We start from the raw sequence: 19,317 nt of genomic DNA, 5'->3' as shown, positions 1-19,317 counted from the left end.
GTGGGTTTTTTTAGCAGTGTCTTCATGTTTTTCCCAGGGTATGGTAACACAGGCCCCAAACAGGTTACAGGCAGAGTTACACCAAAACATACTTAAGGTTACTTTTTCCTAACGGATTTAAAAAATAAATTGAAAAATGGAAGTCATATATATAGAATCTTTTGGTCTAAACTCACAATGAACTGCAGCCACAGTGAACTGTGAAAAATGTACAAGAGTGAGTAAGTGAGTTTTAGTTTTAGGCTGCTTTTTAGCAATATTACAGCAATATGGGGACACCAGAAAAGGGCTTCACACACTGCACCCATGTGGGGAATCGAACCTTGGTCTTCAACATGATAGATGAACGCTTTAACCACTAGGCTATCCCACTGACCCTAAATCTGCAAGAAATGGTGGGAGAGAATAGCCCCCATCTTGTGAGAGTAACGAGCCATTTGCTGTGAAGATGTAAATGAAGTCTGGTCCTGTAGACAGAGGGGTCGAGTCTCAGCCTTCTCTCTCCTCAAACACCAGTGCAAATGGCTGCGGCCGGATGAGGAAGTCGTACTCTCCTTCCAGGCAGAAATTCTTGGAGACTGGCTTGACGGTCACTTGATGCATGATGGTAGAGAAGAACAAGAACAGCATGATCTCGGCCAGACTTTCTCCAGGACAGCGCCGTGTTCCAGCACCATATGGCAGGAAGTGGTCAGGAATCTCCAGAGAGTTTTCCTCTGTTAGGAATCTGCATCAAAACATTTATCAATCAATAGAATATCATACCAACTCATCTCCAGCGTGAGTCTCTCACCTTACCTAAAGTTACATGTGATTTATTAAGTCTGGACCTGGTTCAGATCAGGTAGTGAAAAAGAACAATCGATCAAGCTGATTTTGTTGGAAAGTAAGACAGAATCACCTTCCAAATATTCCCAAATTATGTTTTTAGTGAGTGAGTGGGTGGTGGGTATTGGTCTACGCCGCTTTTAGCAATATTCCAGCAATATCACGGCGGGGGACACCAGAAATAGGCTTCACACATGGTACCCATGTGGGGAATCGAACCCAAGTCTTTGGCGTGGTGAGCGAACACTTTAACCACTGGGCTACCCCACAGCCCCTATGTTTTTAACATGTAACAACTTCTCTTATGTATCTGGAACAACAAATGAAGAGAAGTAACATTTGAAGTCCCAGTTCGAGACAAATATGTAAAACGTAATATAATAGAGAGGCCTTAGTATATCAGTAAACTAAGTCGTGAAAAACATTGCAGAATCAAAATATCTCCAAAGTAAAGAAAAAGGCCCCACTGCCCTACATATGCAGCCTATCACAAAAAAGCTGCAATATTGCCGATGTGACTTGAATTCCTGCTTGCGCACATATACAAAGTAATCACTGTGTATGCACCTTCTGGGGTTGAACTTCATCGGGTGCTTCCAGTATCGGCTGTCATGGTGGATGCTCCACACGTTCAGCAGCAAGATGGTGCCCTCCGCTATGTCGAAGCCTGGCCAATAATAACATTCAGTATCAATACTTGAACAAGGATAGGATGGTGCCTCTGCTATGTCGAAGCCTGGATAATATTCAATGGAAAAACTGCATTTTAACCATGGTAACTGAGAAAATTTAACAAAAGCTAACCTTGTAACTGGCAGTTGCTCCTGGCGACATGTGGCTGAAGGAAAGGGTAAACTGATGCCAGTCTCTCTGCTTCAAAGATAACAGCACTTGTATAAGGGAGATACGGCTGATCTTGTAGCGACGGAAGTCGGTCATTACCCACAACACCATCCAGTTCCTGTTGAACCTTGACCTGGATGTCTGGGTTCATGGCCATGTAGCCCAGAAGCCATGTCAGTACGACAGCTGTGGTCTCGTAGCCGGCATTGGCAAAGTCCATCATGAGGAAGTCGATGTCCTCCTTCTCCATCAACCCATGGTCCTCCCCGGTCTCGAGATACAGAAGCAGATGATCCATCATATCACGGATACTCCCGGGATCATAGCTGTCCTTGTGCACGTTCATAATCTTCCTCTGATACAGAATCTGTTGCAGGGTCTTTTCTTGAACAAACTCCAAATCTTCTCTCGGAGAGAAAGCTTTCAGGAATGGCACATAGTCAACAGCGTTGAAACACTTGGCGAAATTCCGGGCATGGAACGTTGATAGGATTTCTTGCATGACTCGACCTGCTGGGTCAAACCTCTGTCCATACGCTAGCCTCGTCATGATGTTCAGACACGCAGATTCAAAGGTATAGAAAGGATCCAGAGGTTTCTCAGTCTCAACAAATTTATTGACAACTTCCAAGATGTCTGCCGCCACTATGTCCTCGATGTTGTCGGAGCTGGAGCAGTAAACGTCAAGGCTGAAGTCCAGGAAGTTCCTCTTCATCGCAGTCTTCTCATCATAATCAGCTGTGCTGATGCCTGAAACGGAACATTTTGAAAGGTTTCTAAAACACAGCTATTACAGTGTTATTATAATGACCTCAATATGAGTTTGTGGGCTTTGAACAGTATTTCAGTTCCATTTTCAGTGCTAGTTACCTGCCTCAACTTCCGACACAGGACAAGGATTTTACAGTCAGCCAAACTTCTTAAAGGACACGGTATCTCCATTTCACAGGATTTCACTGAAAAAGTACGGTCTACCAGGCAAAAACTCAAAGGATTCATGACCGAGGCCAGGAACGAAGGTAAATTCTCTACTCTTAAAGGTGATAAAATCCAAATTGAAAACAAACTTTATCGACTGAACGACACTGAAGATGAATTAGTTCTGTTAAAAACATTCCCTCTTCGATCTCCTAATACTGACTCTAACAAATAGGGGCGTGGTCAAGGCCCACGTGCAGTAACTAAGTCCTGGACTGCTGTTCTGTGGAATGTAGAAGGTCTAAAGAAGAAAATTTGCCGGGAACATATCATCAACTTTCTGAAAAAATTCACCTTTATATCTCTCGTGGAGACGTGGTCAGATGAAAGTGAGGAGTTATTGTTTCAAGGATATACAGTGTTTGGGAAGTGTAGACAAAAACATGCCAGCGCCATTAGAAATTCGGGTGGAATAACTGTATTAATCGCCGACACTGTCTCAGAATTTGTGTCATTAATCTCGACGGAAAGTAACAACATTCTATGGTTACGTGTGCATGTACCAGTTTATCATTTTTCCATATTTATGGGTGTTGTTTACTATTCTCCTGCAAGGTCCAGTGCACATGCTGATGAAGCTATTTTACTCTTTTGGAAGATGATGTAAACAAATTCAGATCAAATGAACCTGATTGTAGAATTATAATTCAAGGTGATTTGAATGCACGCACTGGGAATGGATGTTACAAAGATTATATTGTTAATGATGACCCGAGGTATCTCCCGATTGATGATGACATAGATTATATAACCGACGACGCCATCGAACCACGTGCATCACATGACACTGTGATCAACAAACGTGGCTATGCCCTATTGAACTTCTGCAAAACATTGGACCTGAGAATATGTAACGGCCGTCTATTTCATGATAAAGGTAAAGGTAACATAACATGTTTTGCCAATAATGGACAAAGTGTTGTTGACTATGTGCTTTGTTCGACAATGTTTTTGAACTTTTGATGATTTTAAAGTGTCCGATGAAGTTGAGTCGACTCATCTGCCAATAACATTTTCGTTTTCATTGACACTGAATAATAATGAACGTTTCCACAATCTTTCATTTAAAACTAGATATCGATGGAACAATAACTGTTTACTAGAATACCTGCACAACTGGGATGTATTACCACCCGATGTTATAAACCAGTTTCATTCCTTTATTGATAACGGTGATGTTCAAGAGGCCTCGTTACTTTTTTAATACGGTTATGCAATCATGTGCCAGTTTCTGTAAATCTCGTGTATTGTCGACAAATAATGTTCCAAAGGGAGACAGCTGGTATGACGGTGAATGCAAGAGTGCACGTGATACCGCTCGGCGCCTTCTGCGTGCATTTCAAGCAAGTAACTGTAAATCTGATAGACAACGTTATGTTGAGTCTGTGTCACACTATAAACAGTTGTGTGCTGTGAAACTGTCTTCATCATTTTCAGATTACACACTCTACTAAAAACAGTAAATTATTCTGGAGAACTGTGAAATCGAAATCATCATTTGTAAACAATAATATTACACCATTTGACTGGATGAATCATTTCAAGAATGTTTTTCAGTCTTCCTATTGTTCAGCCGATGAAGAACACTTCTATATTTTTGTCAATCATTTTGTTGATTCAATCAGTGATAGACTTATTGATTCATCTGTGGACAATGACTATTTGGATAAAGAAATATCCTACCAAGAAATAATTAATGCTATTCATGAAATGCATAATGGAAAAGCACCAGGACTCAGTGGCATTCCAATTGAATTTTTTAAAAATGCACCTCATCATTGTATTGATTTATTGAAATCTCTTTTCAATAGCATTTTGTCTACAGGTATTTATCCATCTCAGTGGACGTATGGAGTTATAATTCCTTTGTATAAGAAAGGTAAAACTGATTGCCCTGGGAATTATAGACCTATTACACTGCTTGAAGTAACTGGTAAAATATTTTGTAAAATTATCAACAACAGGTTAAACTCTTGGGCTGAAAGGGAAGAATTCTTCGTTGACGAACAAGCTGGGTTCAGGTATGGTTTCCAAACACATGATAATATATTTATTCTTAATGCTATAATTGATAAATATCTTTCACTTTACAAAGGTCGCCTCTATTGTGCATTTATTGACTTGAAGGCCGCTTTTGACTCAGTCGATAGGTGTGGTCTCCTTTACAAACTGTGGCTTGGCAACGTGAAAGGTAATACCTACAGGCTATTGAAAAATATGTACCAAAATGTTAAAGCTTGTGTGTCGATGAGAGGTGGTTACACACCGTTTTTTGATTGTTTATCAGGAGTTCGTCAGGGATGCCAGTTATCTCCCTTTCTCTTTTCCTTCTTTGTCAACGATATTGTTGATTGTCTATCTGTTGATGGTCAGAGGGGTATCAATCTAGACTTAGTTGAGCTGTTCATCCTATTGTTTGCTGATGATATTGCGCTTTTTGACTTTACAGTTATAGGTCTGCAAAAGAGGCTAGACAAGCTAGTTTCGTATTGCAACAAGTGGAAATTGAAAATAAATCTTGATAAAAGTAAAGTTATTGTATTCAGGAAGGCTGGTCGACTAAGACATTATGAAAAGTTCCATTTGAATGGACAGTTGCTTGAAATTGTCGCATCATATAAATACTTGGGTGTTCACTTCTCTTCCTCTGGATCATGGTATATTACACAGAAAACTTTGGCTGACCAAGCATGGAAGGTGTTGAATATTTTCAAATCATCGGTTAAGAATTTTTATAATCTACCAATTAATGTTTTGCTCCACATATTTGATGTCAAGGTTCTGCCATTGTTACTATAATGGAAGTGAAGTCTGGGGTTTCCACCCGTCGCCATCTGTATTGAATGTACACGATAGGTTCTGTAAACAGGTTTTGGGTCTCTCAAGATACACGCCAAATATTGCAGCTCGTGCTGAGATTGGTCGTCATTCATTAAAGGTAAATCAGTACATTAAGATTGTTAAATATTGGGTTCGCCTCCTGTCTCAAGTTGAGAATGTAATCTTAAATAAGGTATATGAGTATCAGTATTGTCTTGCTGAAAAAGGTATAGATTGTTGGGCTTTTAAGGTGAAATCTCTTTGTACAGTTATGGTTTTGGCAATGTGTGGGCCAGTCAAAGTGTTGGAAATATCTCTACCTTCATATCATTATTTAAGCAAAGATGTATTGATATAGATAACCAGTTGTGGTCATCTCATTATATACTTGTTTCGAAATTGGATTTTTATCGCAGGCTCAAAGAAGGTATAGCTTTCGAGTTCTATATCGATAGTGTTAGTGTAAAACAGTTTCGAATCTTCTTAAGTAGATTTCGTTGCTCAAACCACAATTTGATGATAGAGTACGGTAGACATTTAGGTCTTAAAGGGAGGATCCTGTGCCCGCTTTGTATCATACCTAACATAGAAAATGAATATCACTTTTGCCTGGAATGCCCTTTTTATGGGAAATTAAGAAATGATATCCTCCCTAAATATTATCACATATATCCATCTGAAGTGAAATTAGCCCAGTTGTTTACATCAAAGAATACTTATACTATAAATTGTCTTGCAAAATATCTATTCTTTGCCATGAAAAAACGAAATAAATTTCTTTCAGCCTTCGTACCCACAAATGTATAATTGTGCAGCTCTCATGATGTTGTACGGTGCTCCAATAATTGTATATTCTGTACACCTGATGTATAATGGGCCTGTGGCCCCTTTACTGAATAAAACTCTCTCTCTGGCTAGTATTTCAGTTCCATGATGACATGTCAGTTTGACATGAGAAGAAAGCCTGAAGCAGGTGATTCAGATACATGGTCCCCACCAACAAATCTCATTTCATGACCACCATGCATATTATCACAATAAATGACCAAGGCCAAGGACAGCATTGTCTGACATCTGTATTGCACAATCCTCTCAAACAATGATGACATGAATAAAATAAGGACAACTAATTTTCACCTCCTAAAGTCCAAGAATGCATTTAAAAGATGCAGATGCTTGGGTCATGGTGGAATCTGAGAATACACAGCATTGGGAGGCAAGACTTCATCTTGGAGAAGAATGTGGTTGACCGAATCAATCAGTAAGATGTTCAGGACTGTAAATGTTTGAATGACTCTTCATGGCTACCAGTTATCAAAGTTTATGGTTCAGCCTGATAAAACAATCTCAATATTTTCAGTATCATTTTTCTGTAAGCCTAAATCAATGTGGTTCCTTAAATTACCAAGAGGTTCCTAAACTTGACGAACATACATTGCTAGGAGCCATGTAGAAACCAAAATATGTAATCATCTGAGGTTGCCGCATTGTCAGATCCGGTGAAATTTAATGTTACATGCTCATGAACTCATAATTACTTTTGTCATGTTCTCACCTTGATGTCTGTTTCCATTATACAGGATGTGACACACCTCAAAGTCAGGTCGATCACTGAAATCTCCACCTTTATGTATCAGCCCTTCCAAAACGGCATCTAGCGAGCAAGCAACCACAAATTTATGGCTGCCCATTCGCAGACGGTAGATATCTCCATACTTCTCTTTGAGGTTGGACAGCTTGATATGGGGCTTGTTGCGGAAGTAGTTGATGTGGCCGATCAATGGCCAAGTCCAAGGGCCTGGAGGAAGACGTTTCTGTGTCTTTTTGAAGATGAAGAACAGACTAAGTGATGTTGCAGCAAGGATGAGTGTCCAGTGATGTGTGTGGAGACAGTCGGTCTGCAGGATGTCCAGTGGGAGGAGCAATCGTTTGATGAGACTTTCCTCATCATGGCTGTGGGTGGAGTCAGCTGCAGGTGGGGCGGAACCAGTCATACTGCCCCCTGCAAAACACAATTGGAAAATTGCAAGCAGAAGACATCAGTAGATATAACATAAACAACAATAAGAGTTAAATAATAATTTCACATGGCGATATACGGATGACATACAGTACGATATCATGTTGTAGATAGCGTTGTAACAGAACAACATCATGCAGTTTTATGACAATGCAGTAACAATTATAGTTACAGTACGATATCACAAAGTTGTGTAACAACATGGGTTAATGTATATGTAGCGATGAATAACATCATGTGATGGTGTGACTGTAAGAGTAACAGTATGACATCACAGTGATGCTTGATTGGCATTTTAGAAGATGCTATTTGATGGATTTTATCAAAGAATATAAGAATACAGAAGATGAAATCCAGAAAAAAAGTTATGTTCGACATCAGTGGTTTAACACTAACAATTTGATACCTATTACATATACAGGTGTAGTGAGTGAGTTTCGTTTTAAGTAAGAGTTCCTCCCGTTTCCCCATCCCAAATAATATTTATACATATACTAAATTATTAACAAAACTTAACACAACAATTACTAGAGAACTCACAAAATGACTAAAAGTCCAATATTTAAGTTAGGGTTAGGTTTAGGGTTAGGTTTAGTGTTAGGTTTTAGGGTTAGGTTTAGAGTTAGGTTTAGGGTTGGGGGAACGGAAGGAAGTCTTTCCTAGTTTTACGCCGCTTTTAACAATATTCTATCGATATCACGACGGGTGACACTAGAAATGGGCTTCACACACTGTACCCATGTGGGGAATCAAACCTGGGTCTTCGGTGTGACGAGCGAACACTTTAACCACTAGGCTACCCCACCGCCCCTACACAGCTAATCTGTGAATGTGAAAGAGCTTGTCCCAATACAACTGACTCCGTTAAAGAAAGCAATCGTGTGCGTGTACTTGTTTATAAAAGTGACGAACACAAGAGGCTGTACTTCACTTGTCTTCTATCAAATACCAAACCCTTCCACTGCAAATGAAGTGATCTGACGTAGGCTATTGATTGATCGAGCTATTCATTGTATTTCTGGACACAGAATCCCCTAAATATTTCATTTCTAACTGAATTTTGTTACAACATTTTGTAAAACTATGCACGGTAGGTGAAGAAAATCCAACGACAGTGAAGTAATCAACCTACAGGATTTGATAATTAGCAACTAGCCAGGTGATAAAAACTATGCATTCCCTACTAGTGATGTTTAGAGATTTGTTTCTTTTCCGTGTCGCCGTATACAATTGCTACTTCCGACTTCTCGCTGTGTCGTCCATTTGTAAACAAAGCCCCCAGTGACCTCGCACCTGAGCTAAAATATCCCGGATTGAATTTAACCGTAAAAATAATCAATAAATAAATGTTGTTAGTAAGAGTACCAGTGTTATGTCATCTTGGGAATATCCTGAATGATATCAGCTTGTATTCCTAGCCTTTAGATCTGTTTGTGTATACGATACGTTCACTGTTTTGTGGTAGAGGGACCGAAATGTATTTCTGGTGGTCTATATGTTTTCCGGATTTTAGGAGCAGGAACTCAGTCTTTTGACCAATGAAATAAATGCCACAGATTCAGTGCGCGTTAGAAGCAACATGGACGACCAAGGAAGACAGAATTTACCAAATTTGAAAATATGTGTAGATAATACCGAAGAAGGTGAAATATCCGACAGCGATAGCTCGTTAGAGTCCGAAGTAGCAATAGAGGTTGACGAAGTCGTGAAGACCGATCAGACTGGGAATGATGGAGAGGTTGAATTTAATGTGAGAATATCGGATGTTGGAACCGAAAACAAAACAAAACCGAAGACAGAGGTGTGTGCATGTATAATCTGTCAATCATCTGAGAGCTCTCACCACACACACACCCATATGGTCTTGTTTTTTCTATCTCTTAGTTTGTAAATGAATGTTAATTATCACGCTCGAAAGCGATTCTCCATTGATATGAGCAACAAGAAAGTCAATGCGATCGAAAACATATTGTTGACTAATCATGGCAATGTTTTTGTTACAGCCCCTCAAATAAGTAACTAGGAAAAATCGAACTCGTTTTGCCAGCTTGAAGCAAAGCTGGGCTAATGACTTAATCTAATTAGCTAACACCACGATCATGATAACTGAGGTGTTGCTACTAAAACTCAATCTGTTTTGATACATACATATTAGACATGTTATCACTGATGCCTAACATGGCTGACATACAATGCCGTCCGGTAATTCCGCGCACCTAAGCACATTGATCACAACACAGCAACTAACGTCTCTTATTTTTTGTGTTTACGTGACTAAACATGCATCATATTTACCTAGAAATATAAGTTTTATTGACGACTATAAGATTCTAACGTTGCATTATGCCATACGGTTGACCTTACCAGCGTTCTGACGACATCGCTTGCTGTCCGGTAAATCTGTGCAGCAACTGATGCGCATAATATCCAGCTGGAGATCCGAAGTATGGAAGCGTATTAGGGCCAGATTATTTTCAAAAATCACTTCATCAATGTAAGGAAGAGTGTTTCATATTAAATCCAATTATGAATAACGAAGGAAAAGGTTTATAAGTCCGAAGAAAACGAATTTTCATAAAACTGTCAATGTATCTGTCAATTACTGTTATTTACTTACCTTTAGTGATTAAAAGCCAGTCCCTTGTAGAAATGTCCCGATTTCAAGTGTAAATGTGGTAGCAGACGATGTTTACCTTCGATACAGAAGGTAAACGATTGCAGCTGTGCAGAATTACCGGAGGCGCGGAATTACCAGACCCGATTGTACTTCAGTGTTACTGGAAGGTACTCATTACATTGTTTCTTGTTGAGATGATGATATATATGTCATGCATACAAATTACATGAGTTAGTGTTTTATACAGGTTAAATGGGACAGACTGTGAGGTATATTCTGATTTTGATTGAGCATTTGGTACTTGTTATGATATATACTTTATCTGATATATGTCTTATGTTTCATTTCCAACAGGTTTATACAAAGAAATATGAAAATAGAGATGGAGATTTTGTCACTGGAATTGATCTTACATCAAAGGTGTGTGGATTTACTTAATTTAGTGTAACTGAACAGCTATCAAGTACCATCTGTACCTAATTATCAATGATACTGTAAGTAAAGTATGGGTGTCTTAATTGTTTCAGTTTATTGAAAAACTCAAAACAAATGGCCCCAAAAGGTTTCTGTATAAAACTTCATCAGCATGTACATGATGTAAGACGACAGCAGTAATCAGGTTGGTCTTCTTTTGCTATGTTAGGAAGCTTTGGAGAAGAAAGAAGAGCGTGCTCGAAGGTTTGGCATTGAGGTGTCACAAAACCAGGGTGTGGATGCAGACATCAAGGCTCTCTACCAAAGGTAAACTCTAAAATAGCATAAAAGTTGGAGGGTTTAGCATCCCTGACCCATGAATACATGTATTCATACCACTGTCCATCTTTAGACATCGTCGATAATAGAAATTCATTCAACCCCCTGAGTTTAATAATTAACCATGGGTGCTAAAGAAATAAACTGATGTGTTTAGTATAGTTGTACTGTAACGTAAAGACATTGGTAATCTGAGGTGCATTCACTGTACACATGGTGCCAAGTTGTGTCCACCACTAACGTCATATCTTCAACTGTGGGCTCGGATGTCAGTCACCCTGATCATGTTTTAAAGTTCGTCAGCACAATGGAGTCACCAAAGTGGTAAACATCTGTGACTAGGATATCATTCCCTATTAAGCTAATACTATGATATATCTTGAACAGTGTCAAGACGTTCAAAGTGAGTTTAACCGAATCTCTATAACTGGGTTTAACTTGCTTTGAAACTGAATGATATTCGGTATATTCCAACATGAACTAGTTTGTTGTTTACTTCCAGTCTGGGCCTAAGGGATGCAGACTTCAGCCATGACGAGCGAGGAGTCAGACCAGAAGCTATCCACGTCCGTGGAACTGAAGAGATGAGCACTAAGGACATATTCCGTTACTTCCAGGAGTTCGCACCAGGGGGCGTGGAGTGGATCGATGATTCCTCATGTATGTAACCAATATTCTCGTATGATGTCTTGACTCCATAGGGGAGAGGTTGGATAGCATAGTGGTTAAACTTGAAGCATTCGCTCTTCAATCTGAAGACTCTGCTACCCATCCTTATCGTGAGACGGCAACTAAATTGGATCAGGTGGTCAAGCTTGATGGCTTGGCTGACACTTGTTATCGTATCCCAGTTGGGTAGATAGATGCTCATACTGTTGACCACTGGTATGTCTGGTCCAGACTCGATTATTTACAGGCCGCCGCCGCCGTATAGCTGGACTGTAACTGAGTGCAACATAAACAACAAACAAATCATTCTACCATTTGAGAGATGTTTGGTCTGAAATAAACATGAGTCTTAGTGTAATTAGCCAGATAGTGCCAAGACCACTTGCTCTATCTAACATGACTTTCATCAGAATGTCCTCATTGTTTCTGGTACCAAAAGATGAGTTAACTAAACTTAGCTGAATATTTGGGTTGATGACTGGTGGCTTAAGTTGCTGACAGATGAACATGTGACATATTTTGGTTCCCGGTGTGTAGGTAACGTGGTCTGGGCCGACCCCACAACAGCAGCAAGGGCCTTGCTCAAACTGAGTCGAGGTCAAGAGCCCGCTTCGGCAGCGACAAGAGATGGAAAATCAAAGAGACAGAAAGAAGGTAAAAAATGGCATTTGTCATAAATCAAAATAGAATTCTGGCCATCATGCAAACAGTCTAAGTCATCGTTTGATCATTCCCGCTTTGTTTCTGCTTCTGAAGACCTAGTGGTGGTCCGATTAATTGAAATAATCGGTGATTGGTCGCAACACAAACAATTCTGGAACACTTGTTTGCATTAACAATATTTTTCACAAGGTTGGTTTTGTCTGTAACATTTCATAAGCACTGCAAGCTCGTTCCAAGTCATGACTTAATTTATCTTAAAGACTCCAGGAAATTTATGTTCCTAACATACTAGTCATCCTTTAAAGATGTGGAATTTGCAAATGCATTTTGTACAATTGGCACAAAAAAACCCCAAAGAACTACATGTTTTTTTATAGATTTTTTGTGCATTAACAAACAGTCAGGAAGATTTGATAAATAATGCTAACCAGTTATTTTCAATGTTGATCGGTTGTGATGAACCAATCATCAATTATGAGATTTAAACCAATTCCCAACATTATGAAGACCTCAATACACAGGTTGTTGATGTAAATATCTAAGAAAAAAGTACACATTTTTAATTTGTAGAAGCCACAGTCGCTGAGTGGGTTAGACGGCTGACTTTGTATGCTGGCAATTAAGTGCTTGACTCTGGGTGTGGGTTTGAATCTCGCATGGAACTTAACCTAACAAAAGTACAAGAATCTGTGCTTAATTGTAATCCCAAATATAACATATGTTACATTTGACACTTTATAAATGGCACTGTGAATTGATTATTCAATGAAGCCTGAATTCATGGCTGGATGCTGTGTAACTCACAAATCAGTATCAGTTGACACAGTCACGATGTAGTAGTTGGACTTTGAGACCACCGAACGTACTCAGTCTATAGCTGGCACAGCACTCAGTCTACTTGTCCTACCTCCTCTAGGGGAAGTAAAGACACCAGTGACAGACAAGGAGAAGGATGAAGGGAAGGAAGGAGAGGAGCAAGAGATGGAGGTAGACGATGAGCTGGATCTTCTCACAGACGGACAGGAAGAAACTGAAAAGAAAGAAATGAATAAAGATGTTGCAGAAAAGAAGACTTCAGGAGCTGATGATGCGAAAATAGACTCTGATGAAGATATCTCATCAAAGAGAAAGGTACAGATGTTCAGCAAGTTGTTTAAAGTGTTTGAAGAGCTTGTAACATATTTCTGGAGTGACCTGCTGTTATAGTGTAACATGTTTTGTTAAACATGACAAAACTGTTCTCACTGAAGTCACTTTTTTGTAACACCAATAGGAACTGATAGGTAAGTGCTATGATTAATAGATACTGAAGCTTTTATCTGGAAAGGTGTTCCCTGCTGTGATATTGCTTGTATCATAAAACTATATTCACACACGCCTGAGTGAGATATTGTGTTACATATGATACATAACATATGATACATAGCATATTTCATCTTAGAATGTTGTGATATCTGCTAACATTGCTCGGCTGCATTCACTGCAGAAAGACAGTTTTAAGGGAGGTTATATCACCTGACAGATGAACATGATGAATGTCAGTTTCTCATTATGAGAAAACCTTTCCATTCTGTACCCTGCTTAGATGTCAGGTACATTTGTTATGTTCCTAGTCCAAATGACGACCTCTTTGGCATTAGTCACAACATACCAAATGTAGCTGTGTACCTCAAATTGATGCTGTAAGATGCCCTTTTCTGGATAATTGACCATATTTTGTAATTGAAATAGACCAAGGGGGATAACTCTAAGTTGTGCCACTTGCTATTATGCTTTATTGCGGTATCTATACTGATTTGGACCAAAACATGCATGCTCAAGACATAGTTGTGTAGTAAGATAAATTCATTGTCCACCAGTTCCTCGGATGAGATGGGTTGATGTATACGCTGTGCTAGTTTGTTCCCTAGGACAAAGAGGGTACATTAACCAACGAGCCACTCTGCAACAATGGTCAACTTATAACGATGTTGGTTCAACTGCAGAAGCGGTCAACTTCTGCCAATATTGCCTCTGAGCTCAACATTTTGTTGAGGATATAGTGTTGCTACACTGAAATGCACACTTATCGTTCCACTCAGGAGAAAAAAATACTTTTTTTTCAGAACAAGAGGGCAGAGTCGACGGAGTCCTCAAAAGAGGAGGAGCAGGTTGACTACGACGAATGGGGAAGCATCAACACCAGGGACAGCAAACCCAAACCCAAGGAACAAGTGCCGTGGCCGCCTGGGAAATGGAGGCTTGGTCTTAATACACCTAAAGCTAAACACGTCTTCCTCCGCTTTGCCACGAAAGGTAATGGTTATCTTCAGTTATCATTGCATGTTTGTCCCCTACTTTTGTGAAATGGTTCGTCATAGGGGAATTAGTGTAGTGGCAGGAGAAGGAATAGGTCTGTAAATAGTTCTTGATTTACTCATCAGGGAAGAGCCTCTCTTCTCATTGCTTCAGGGAAATACTGTCTTGTCGCATTGCTTTAGGGAAGTATCTGCCCCCTTTCTCCTTATCAGGTAAATAGTCCTGACCCTTTCTCTTTGTTACAGGGGAATACTTGCCCCATTTTCATGCGTCAATAAAATCCTCTCTTTTCGCTCAAGAATAACTTTCCGCTTCTCTTTGCTTATGGTAAATACTGTCTTGTCTCTTGTTTCAGGGAAGTATCTGCACCTGTTTCTGTGTTTCAGGCATATTCTTCTCCATTTTTCTTTGTTTCAGGGAAAACATTACTCTTCTGATGCATTCTAAGGAATATCCCTTCTGATTTGTGAATATTGTTCTATTTCATGTGATTCTATCGTTGCAGCTGATAGGAAACTTCCTCGGGCAGAACGCAGAAGCAAGTACTACAGGAAATATGGGAATCCCAATTATGGAGGTTGGTGTTGTAATCACATTCCTAACAGTAACAGACTATCAGTGCCTCTGTTTCAGCTGGGAATGAGCTTAGTTTTTGGCCCTGTGATTAGCTGCCAGGTGATAGCTGATAGAAGCTGGACCACTCTCATCTGACATACTGCATGTAAACTGGTTAACAACTTTGATATCTTTTGCTATGACATTTGTGTGGAAGTGAAGATATGAACATACGATTTTTTGTGAAGGTGTATGTTGAACATTCCTTTAATTTGAAGGCTTACTTCTCTTTCTCCCTGTGGATCAAGGGCAGTGGTGGGTAGACCAAGGTGGTGCTTAGTGGACACAGGTGGTGGTGGGTGGACCAGGGTGGTGGTGGGTGGACACAGGTGGTGCCAGATGGTCACAGGTGGTGGTGGGTGGACAAGGATGGTGGGTGGACACAAGTGGTGGTGGGTGGACCAGGGTGGTGGTGGGTGGACAAGGGTGCTGGGTGGACACAGGTGGTGGTGGGTGGACCAGGGTGTTCTAAGTGGACACAGGTGGTGGGTGGACCAGGGTGGTGGTGGGTGGACCAGGGTGGTGGTGGGTGGACACAGGCGGTGGGTGGACCAGGGTGTGCTAGGTGGACACAGGCAGTGGGTGGACCAGGGTGGTGATGGGTGGACCAGGTTGGTGGTGGGTGGACACAGGCGGTGGGTGGACTAGGGTGGTGGTGGGTGGACACAGTTGGTGCTAGGTGGACAAGTGTGGTGGTGAGTGATCTCAGATGATAATGTTGGCTTGGTACACATGTTGGTTTGACAGGGATGATGGTACGTTTGTACGATGATGGGTGCTTGTTTTTGAGCTAGGGTGGTTGTTGGTCTGAAAAATGGTCGAGCCTGAACAAGAGGGGTAGGACTTGGGTTGTGGAGATGGACACAAGTGTTTTGTTGGTGTATGGTGGTGGTTGGATGCTGGTGGAAGGTTCACAAGGGTGATGATAATAGACATAGGTGGTGGACATTGGTGGTGGGGGAGGCAGGTGGTCCAGCTGCCTTAATACAATGTGATTTCACTGTGCAGGGGTGTCACATGTAGGCAGGCCAGAAACCTATGATATCGTGTTCGAATCCAGATTCACCATGAAAGTGTTCGCACGTCATGCCGAACACCCAGGTTCAATTCCCCACTTGGGTACAATGTATGTAGCCCATTTCAGATGTCCCCTGCCGTGATATTGCTGGAATATTGCTAAAAGCATTGTAAAATAAAACCCAGTCAGTCAGTCTTTCCACACGAAGCTGACACACGGTGATCTAACTGAAATACTTTTCAGATCGACGTTTAACCAAACTCCCTACCCATGGGGGTAAACACACATTGATGTTAAAAAATAGTTATTCAGTCACAGTGGCTTGTTTACTTCCAGGTATGAAGGGTCTCATCAGTAACTCAAGGTAAACATTTTATCATTTTATTCATTCTATAGATCATGTTTTCTTATGTAACTTATTAAGTTTAGTGAATTGTCCCTGAATTGTTCTTTCTTATAACTTCTTTCTTGAACCTAGGAATGATGGCTTATGCATCTAATTATCCATCCAGTGCCATAAAGATGAGATGTCTTAAGCTTATTCAATACCTTTCTGGAATGTGTATGTCTTCTTGTCTGTGATGTAGAAAACAGAGATTCCGTGCTAAGACATTTGAGGAGGAGTTAGAAGAAGCCAGGGATGCAATAGAAATTCAGCGAGAGGAGCGGGAGGCCAGAGAGAGGGGGATCTCAGATGTGGAAGAGGTGGAAGAGGAGATAGAGCTTCCCAGAGTGTCCCCCTCAAGAGGAAGCGAGCGAACTCTGGTGGTGCAAGTGGGAGTGAGGATGGGATGGATATGGAGGCAGAGCTGCAGCAGCTTCTTGGGCCACCCGCTCGGAAACAGCGGTCCATGAGGATGTACGCTGACGATGAGGAGGAGGGAGAGAAAAGCTAAGAGGTTTGTCACGAGAATGTTATGACCTGATTGTCAAACCTGGCAGAATGGCGATGTACATGATAGCAGACTTGACCAGCTTTTGGTGAATAACCAGCTCATGGTAATTTTTAACATACCACTTGATATTACTCAAAGGAGCACAGGTACAAGTGACATATTTTCAGTAATTCCCACTTGTTATAATTTTAGCTTCTTGGAGATCGTCTAGTTTGTTTTGATTACTCTTATTTGTATTGTTTGCAAAGAACCCCAAACATTTTTCTTGTGAAACATGGTTGTATTTTCTTATGATCAGTTATAGTCACAACTTCTATTTGTGCTGTTAGGTGAGATGACATTTCTTGGATGTTTAGAAATTGTCTTGAATACGGTCCGGGAAGTAATGGTTTGGGACTGGACATACCTGGTGGTATGTTATGGTTTTAAGGACTTCAAGCATGTTATGGATATGCTGGTGGAGAGGATGATTCTGTTTTTGCAGGTCCAGGTGTAGTTGCAAGCACCTCCAGTGTACTTTAGTTCCAACCCTGTGCACTCTGTTTGAGAGACACATTATTGTCTTTGTTTTCAGTCGACTTGGAAAGGGGAGTGGTGTCATGACAGTTGTTGCCGGTGCTCGTAGCAGACCTGTTGGCAAAGTGACAGATGCCCGAGAACTCATCAAACGTAGTGCACTCAGATCTCAGATGAAGATGGGCAAAGACAGGGATGATTCTCCAGAGTTATTGAAGCGACCTCGAGGTGGGGATCTCAGGTTGCGAGTAATGGCCAGTCCTCTGGTCAGTGACAGTGAGAGTGAGGAGGAACAAGATGGTTCAGAAGAGTCCGAGGATGGAGAAGAGACGCCAAGGTCAAATGTCATGTCCCGTTTGGGTCCGGCAGGGAAGGCTAGCGGTGACAGTGAGGGGGAGAGTGATGATAGTGATGGGGACTTGAGAGCAAGGCTCGGTGTTCACAGTTCCGTGGAACATGTGAGGAGTGACCTGCGGTCAAGATTAGGTGGTCGGAAAGGCCACAGTGACAACAGCAAATATCCTGCCATGAGGATTGAGGTGTTTGAATGATGCACAAGCATGTCAGGATTCTATGTGATCATTTGTCTCTGGGTAGAACCATCTTTAATGAACATCATCTTCTGGATTAAGTGATGGAATGTCCAGATGGATTATGACAGATAAGTCATATGAAGCTCAATGTGGGAAGTAACAAGCTATGAGCATCTTAAGTTTATTGTTTTGTCTATATGAGTGGGGATGCAAGTAGGTATTGAGGTCTGACATGGAACAAACAGACAATGACAGCAAGTAGTGAAGTTAACTGTAATGTGACAAATACAGAGATGCTGACCAATTCAATTATTACAGAATATTTTTTATTTTAATCCAATTTTTACAACCTGTCCTCTAAATTATCTTTTTCAAATTATTTTACACAAATTATTTAAGGTATAAAATAATATGGAGGGCAAATTTTTTATTTACTGGCACGATGAGGCTCTTCTTCAAAGAACCATGCTTTCAGTTCATAAAGTGTTAACAGATCCATTACTCAGTGATACAATAACAGTTTTGATGTGAAGTTAATGATCTTTGCTGATGTAGACAAAGAATTAATTGCATGTACACTGATAATACTTTGGAACTCGTCACATGTTCAATTTTATGGGTAGCCTAGTTGTGAAAGTGGCTCCTCATGCCGAATATGTGATACCCATTTCTGATGTCCCCGCCTTCATATTGTTGGAATATTGCTGGAATATTGCTAAAGGCGGCATAAAAACATGGTCACTCAATGTTATGATTGTGTGGAGCTCTGACCACATATTTCACTAATATCTAGATGTAGTGAAAATGTTTGAAGGAAGAACCTGCATTACCGTACTGTTAACATTACTCTTTTTCAAATATACTTTTTGATCCAAAATTTCAGTTGAGGTTGGCATCTCTGGAACTGTTACATGACATTGATCATAATGTAGGTTTGGTGCACCAGAAGGGTTTGGGGGCCAGACAAGGTAGTCACCGTTCTTATAGTGAGTTTTGACAGTCCAGGGAATGACCGCTTAGGAAAACCAGCTCTCATTGGTCACCTGGCAGAATCTCAGTCATGACTTCCAGTCAAGCTAATTCTGTTATTTAGATGTAATATTCTTGTGCATATTCTACTGTGGTCTGGATATGCAATTGCTGACTTCTTAACCATGGTATAGCAATCATATTGCTGACAACAGGTCGTTGGTTGTCATTATATAGCTACAGCCATGATAATGTTGCTGTTGCCATGGTACTCTGGTAAC

At 40.6% G+C, this 19,317-nt stretch overlaps 2 protein-coding genes across 3 annotated transcripts; one reads left to right on the top strand and one right to left on the bottom strand.

The window, feature by feature from the left end:
• Positions 1–276: 276 nt before the first annotated feature.
• On the bottom strand, positions 277–8,786 carry LOC124276990 (cytochrome P450 1A1-like). Of its 2 annotated transcripts, none has more exons than XM_046712644.1 (5): positions 8,622–8,786; positions 7,025–7,471; positions 1,633–2,421; positions 1,396–1,495; positions 277–727 (listed from the first exon to the last, which is right to left on the bottom strand). In XM_046712644.1, exons 2-5 carry the CDS (start codon positions 7,461–7,463, stop codon positions 490–492), a joined length of 1,566 nt encoding a protein of 521 aa, XP_046568600.1. In that variant the 5' UTR covers positions 7,464–7,471; positions 8,622–8,786; the 3' UTR covers positions 277–489. The 2 variants fall into 2 exon arrangements, with proteins under 2 accessions (XP_046568600.1, XP_046568599.1); XM_046712643.1 differs by having other exon boundaries at positions 8,674–8,786.
• A 262-nt stretch (positions 8,787–9,048) lies between these two features.
• LOC124276991 (nuclear cap-binding protein subunit 3-like) lies at positions 9,049–18,242 on the top strand. The gene is made up of 11 exons (XM_046712646.1): positions 9,049–9,290; positions 10,461–10,526; positions 10,750–10,847; positions 11,362–11,519; positions 12,066–12,182; positions 13,108–13,322; positions 14,297–14,486; positions 14,995–15,066; positions 16,459–16,486; positions 16,710–17,021; positions 17,593–18,242. Exons 1-10 carry the CDS (start codon positions 9,069–9,071, stop codon positions 16,975–16,977), a joined length of 1,434 nt encoding a protein of 477 aa, XP_046568602.1. The 5' UTR covers positions 9,049–9,068; the 3' UTR covers positions 16,978–17,021; positions 17,593–18,242.
• The last annotated feature ends 1,075 nt before the right edge of the window (positions 18,243–19,317 follow it).

This window comes from Haliotis rubra, unplaced genomic scaffold, assembly GCF_003918875.1.
Source record: "Haliotis rubra isolate DU_JTF1 unplaced genomic scaffold, ASM391887v1 Scf216, whole genome shotgun sequence".
In the NCBI taxonomy this organism is placed as follows: Eukaryota; Metazoa; Mollusca; class Gastropoda; order Lepetellida; family Haliotidae; genus Haliotis; species Haliotis rubra.
Note: the sequence above shows the minus strand (reverse complement) of the source record. Positions and strands in the feature narration are given on the sequence as shown.

Excerpts from the sequence above, each read along its gene's own strand:
- LOC124276990 (XM_046712644.1), bottom strand. The coding sequence starts at position 7,463 with ATGACTGGTTCCGCCCCACCTGCAGCTGACTCCACCCACAGCCATGAT. Across the intron at positions 2,422-7,024 it reads TAATGGAAACAGACATCAAG|GCATCAGCACAGCTGATTAT; the intron begins GTGAGAACATGA and ends GTTCCGTTTCAG. Across the intron at positions 728-1,395 it reads ATGAAGTTCAACCCCAGAAG|ATTCCTAACAGAGGAAAACT; the intron begins GTGCATACACAG and ends GTTTTGATGCAG.
- LOC124276991 (XM_046712646.1), top strand. The coding sequence starts at position 9,069 with ATGGACGACCAAGGAAGACAGAATTTACCAAATTTGAAAATATGTGTA. Across the intron at positions 13,323-14,296 it reads ATATCTCATCAAAGAGAAAG|AACAAGAGGGCAGAGTCGAC; the intron begins GTACAGATGTTC and ends CTTTTTTTTCAG. Across the intron at positions 14,487-14,994 it reads CCTCCGCTTTGCCACGAAAG|CTGATAGGAAACTTCCTCGG; the intron begins GTAATGGTTATC and ends CTATCGTTGCAG.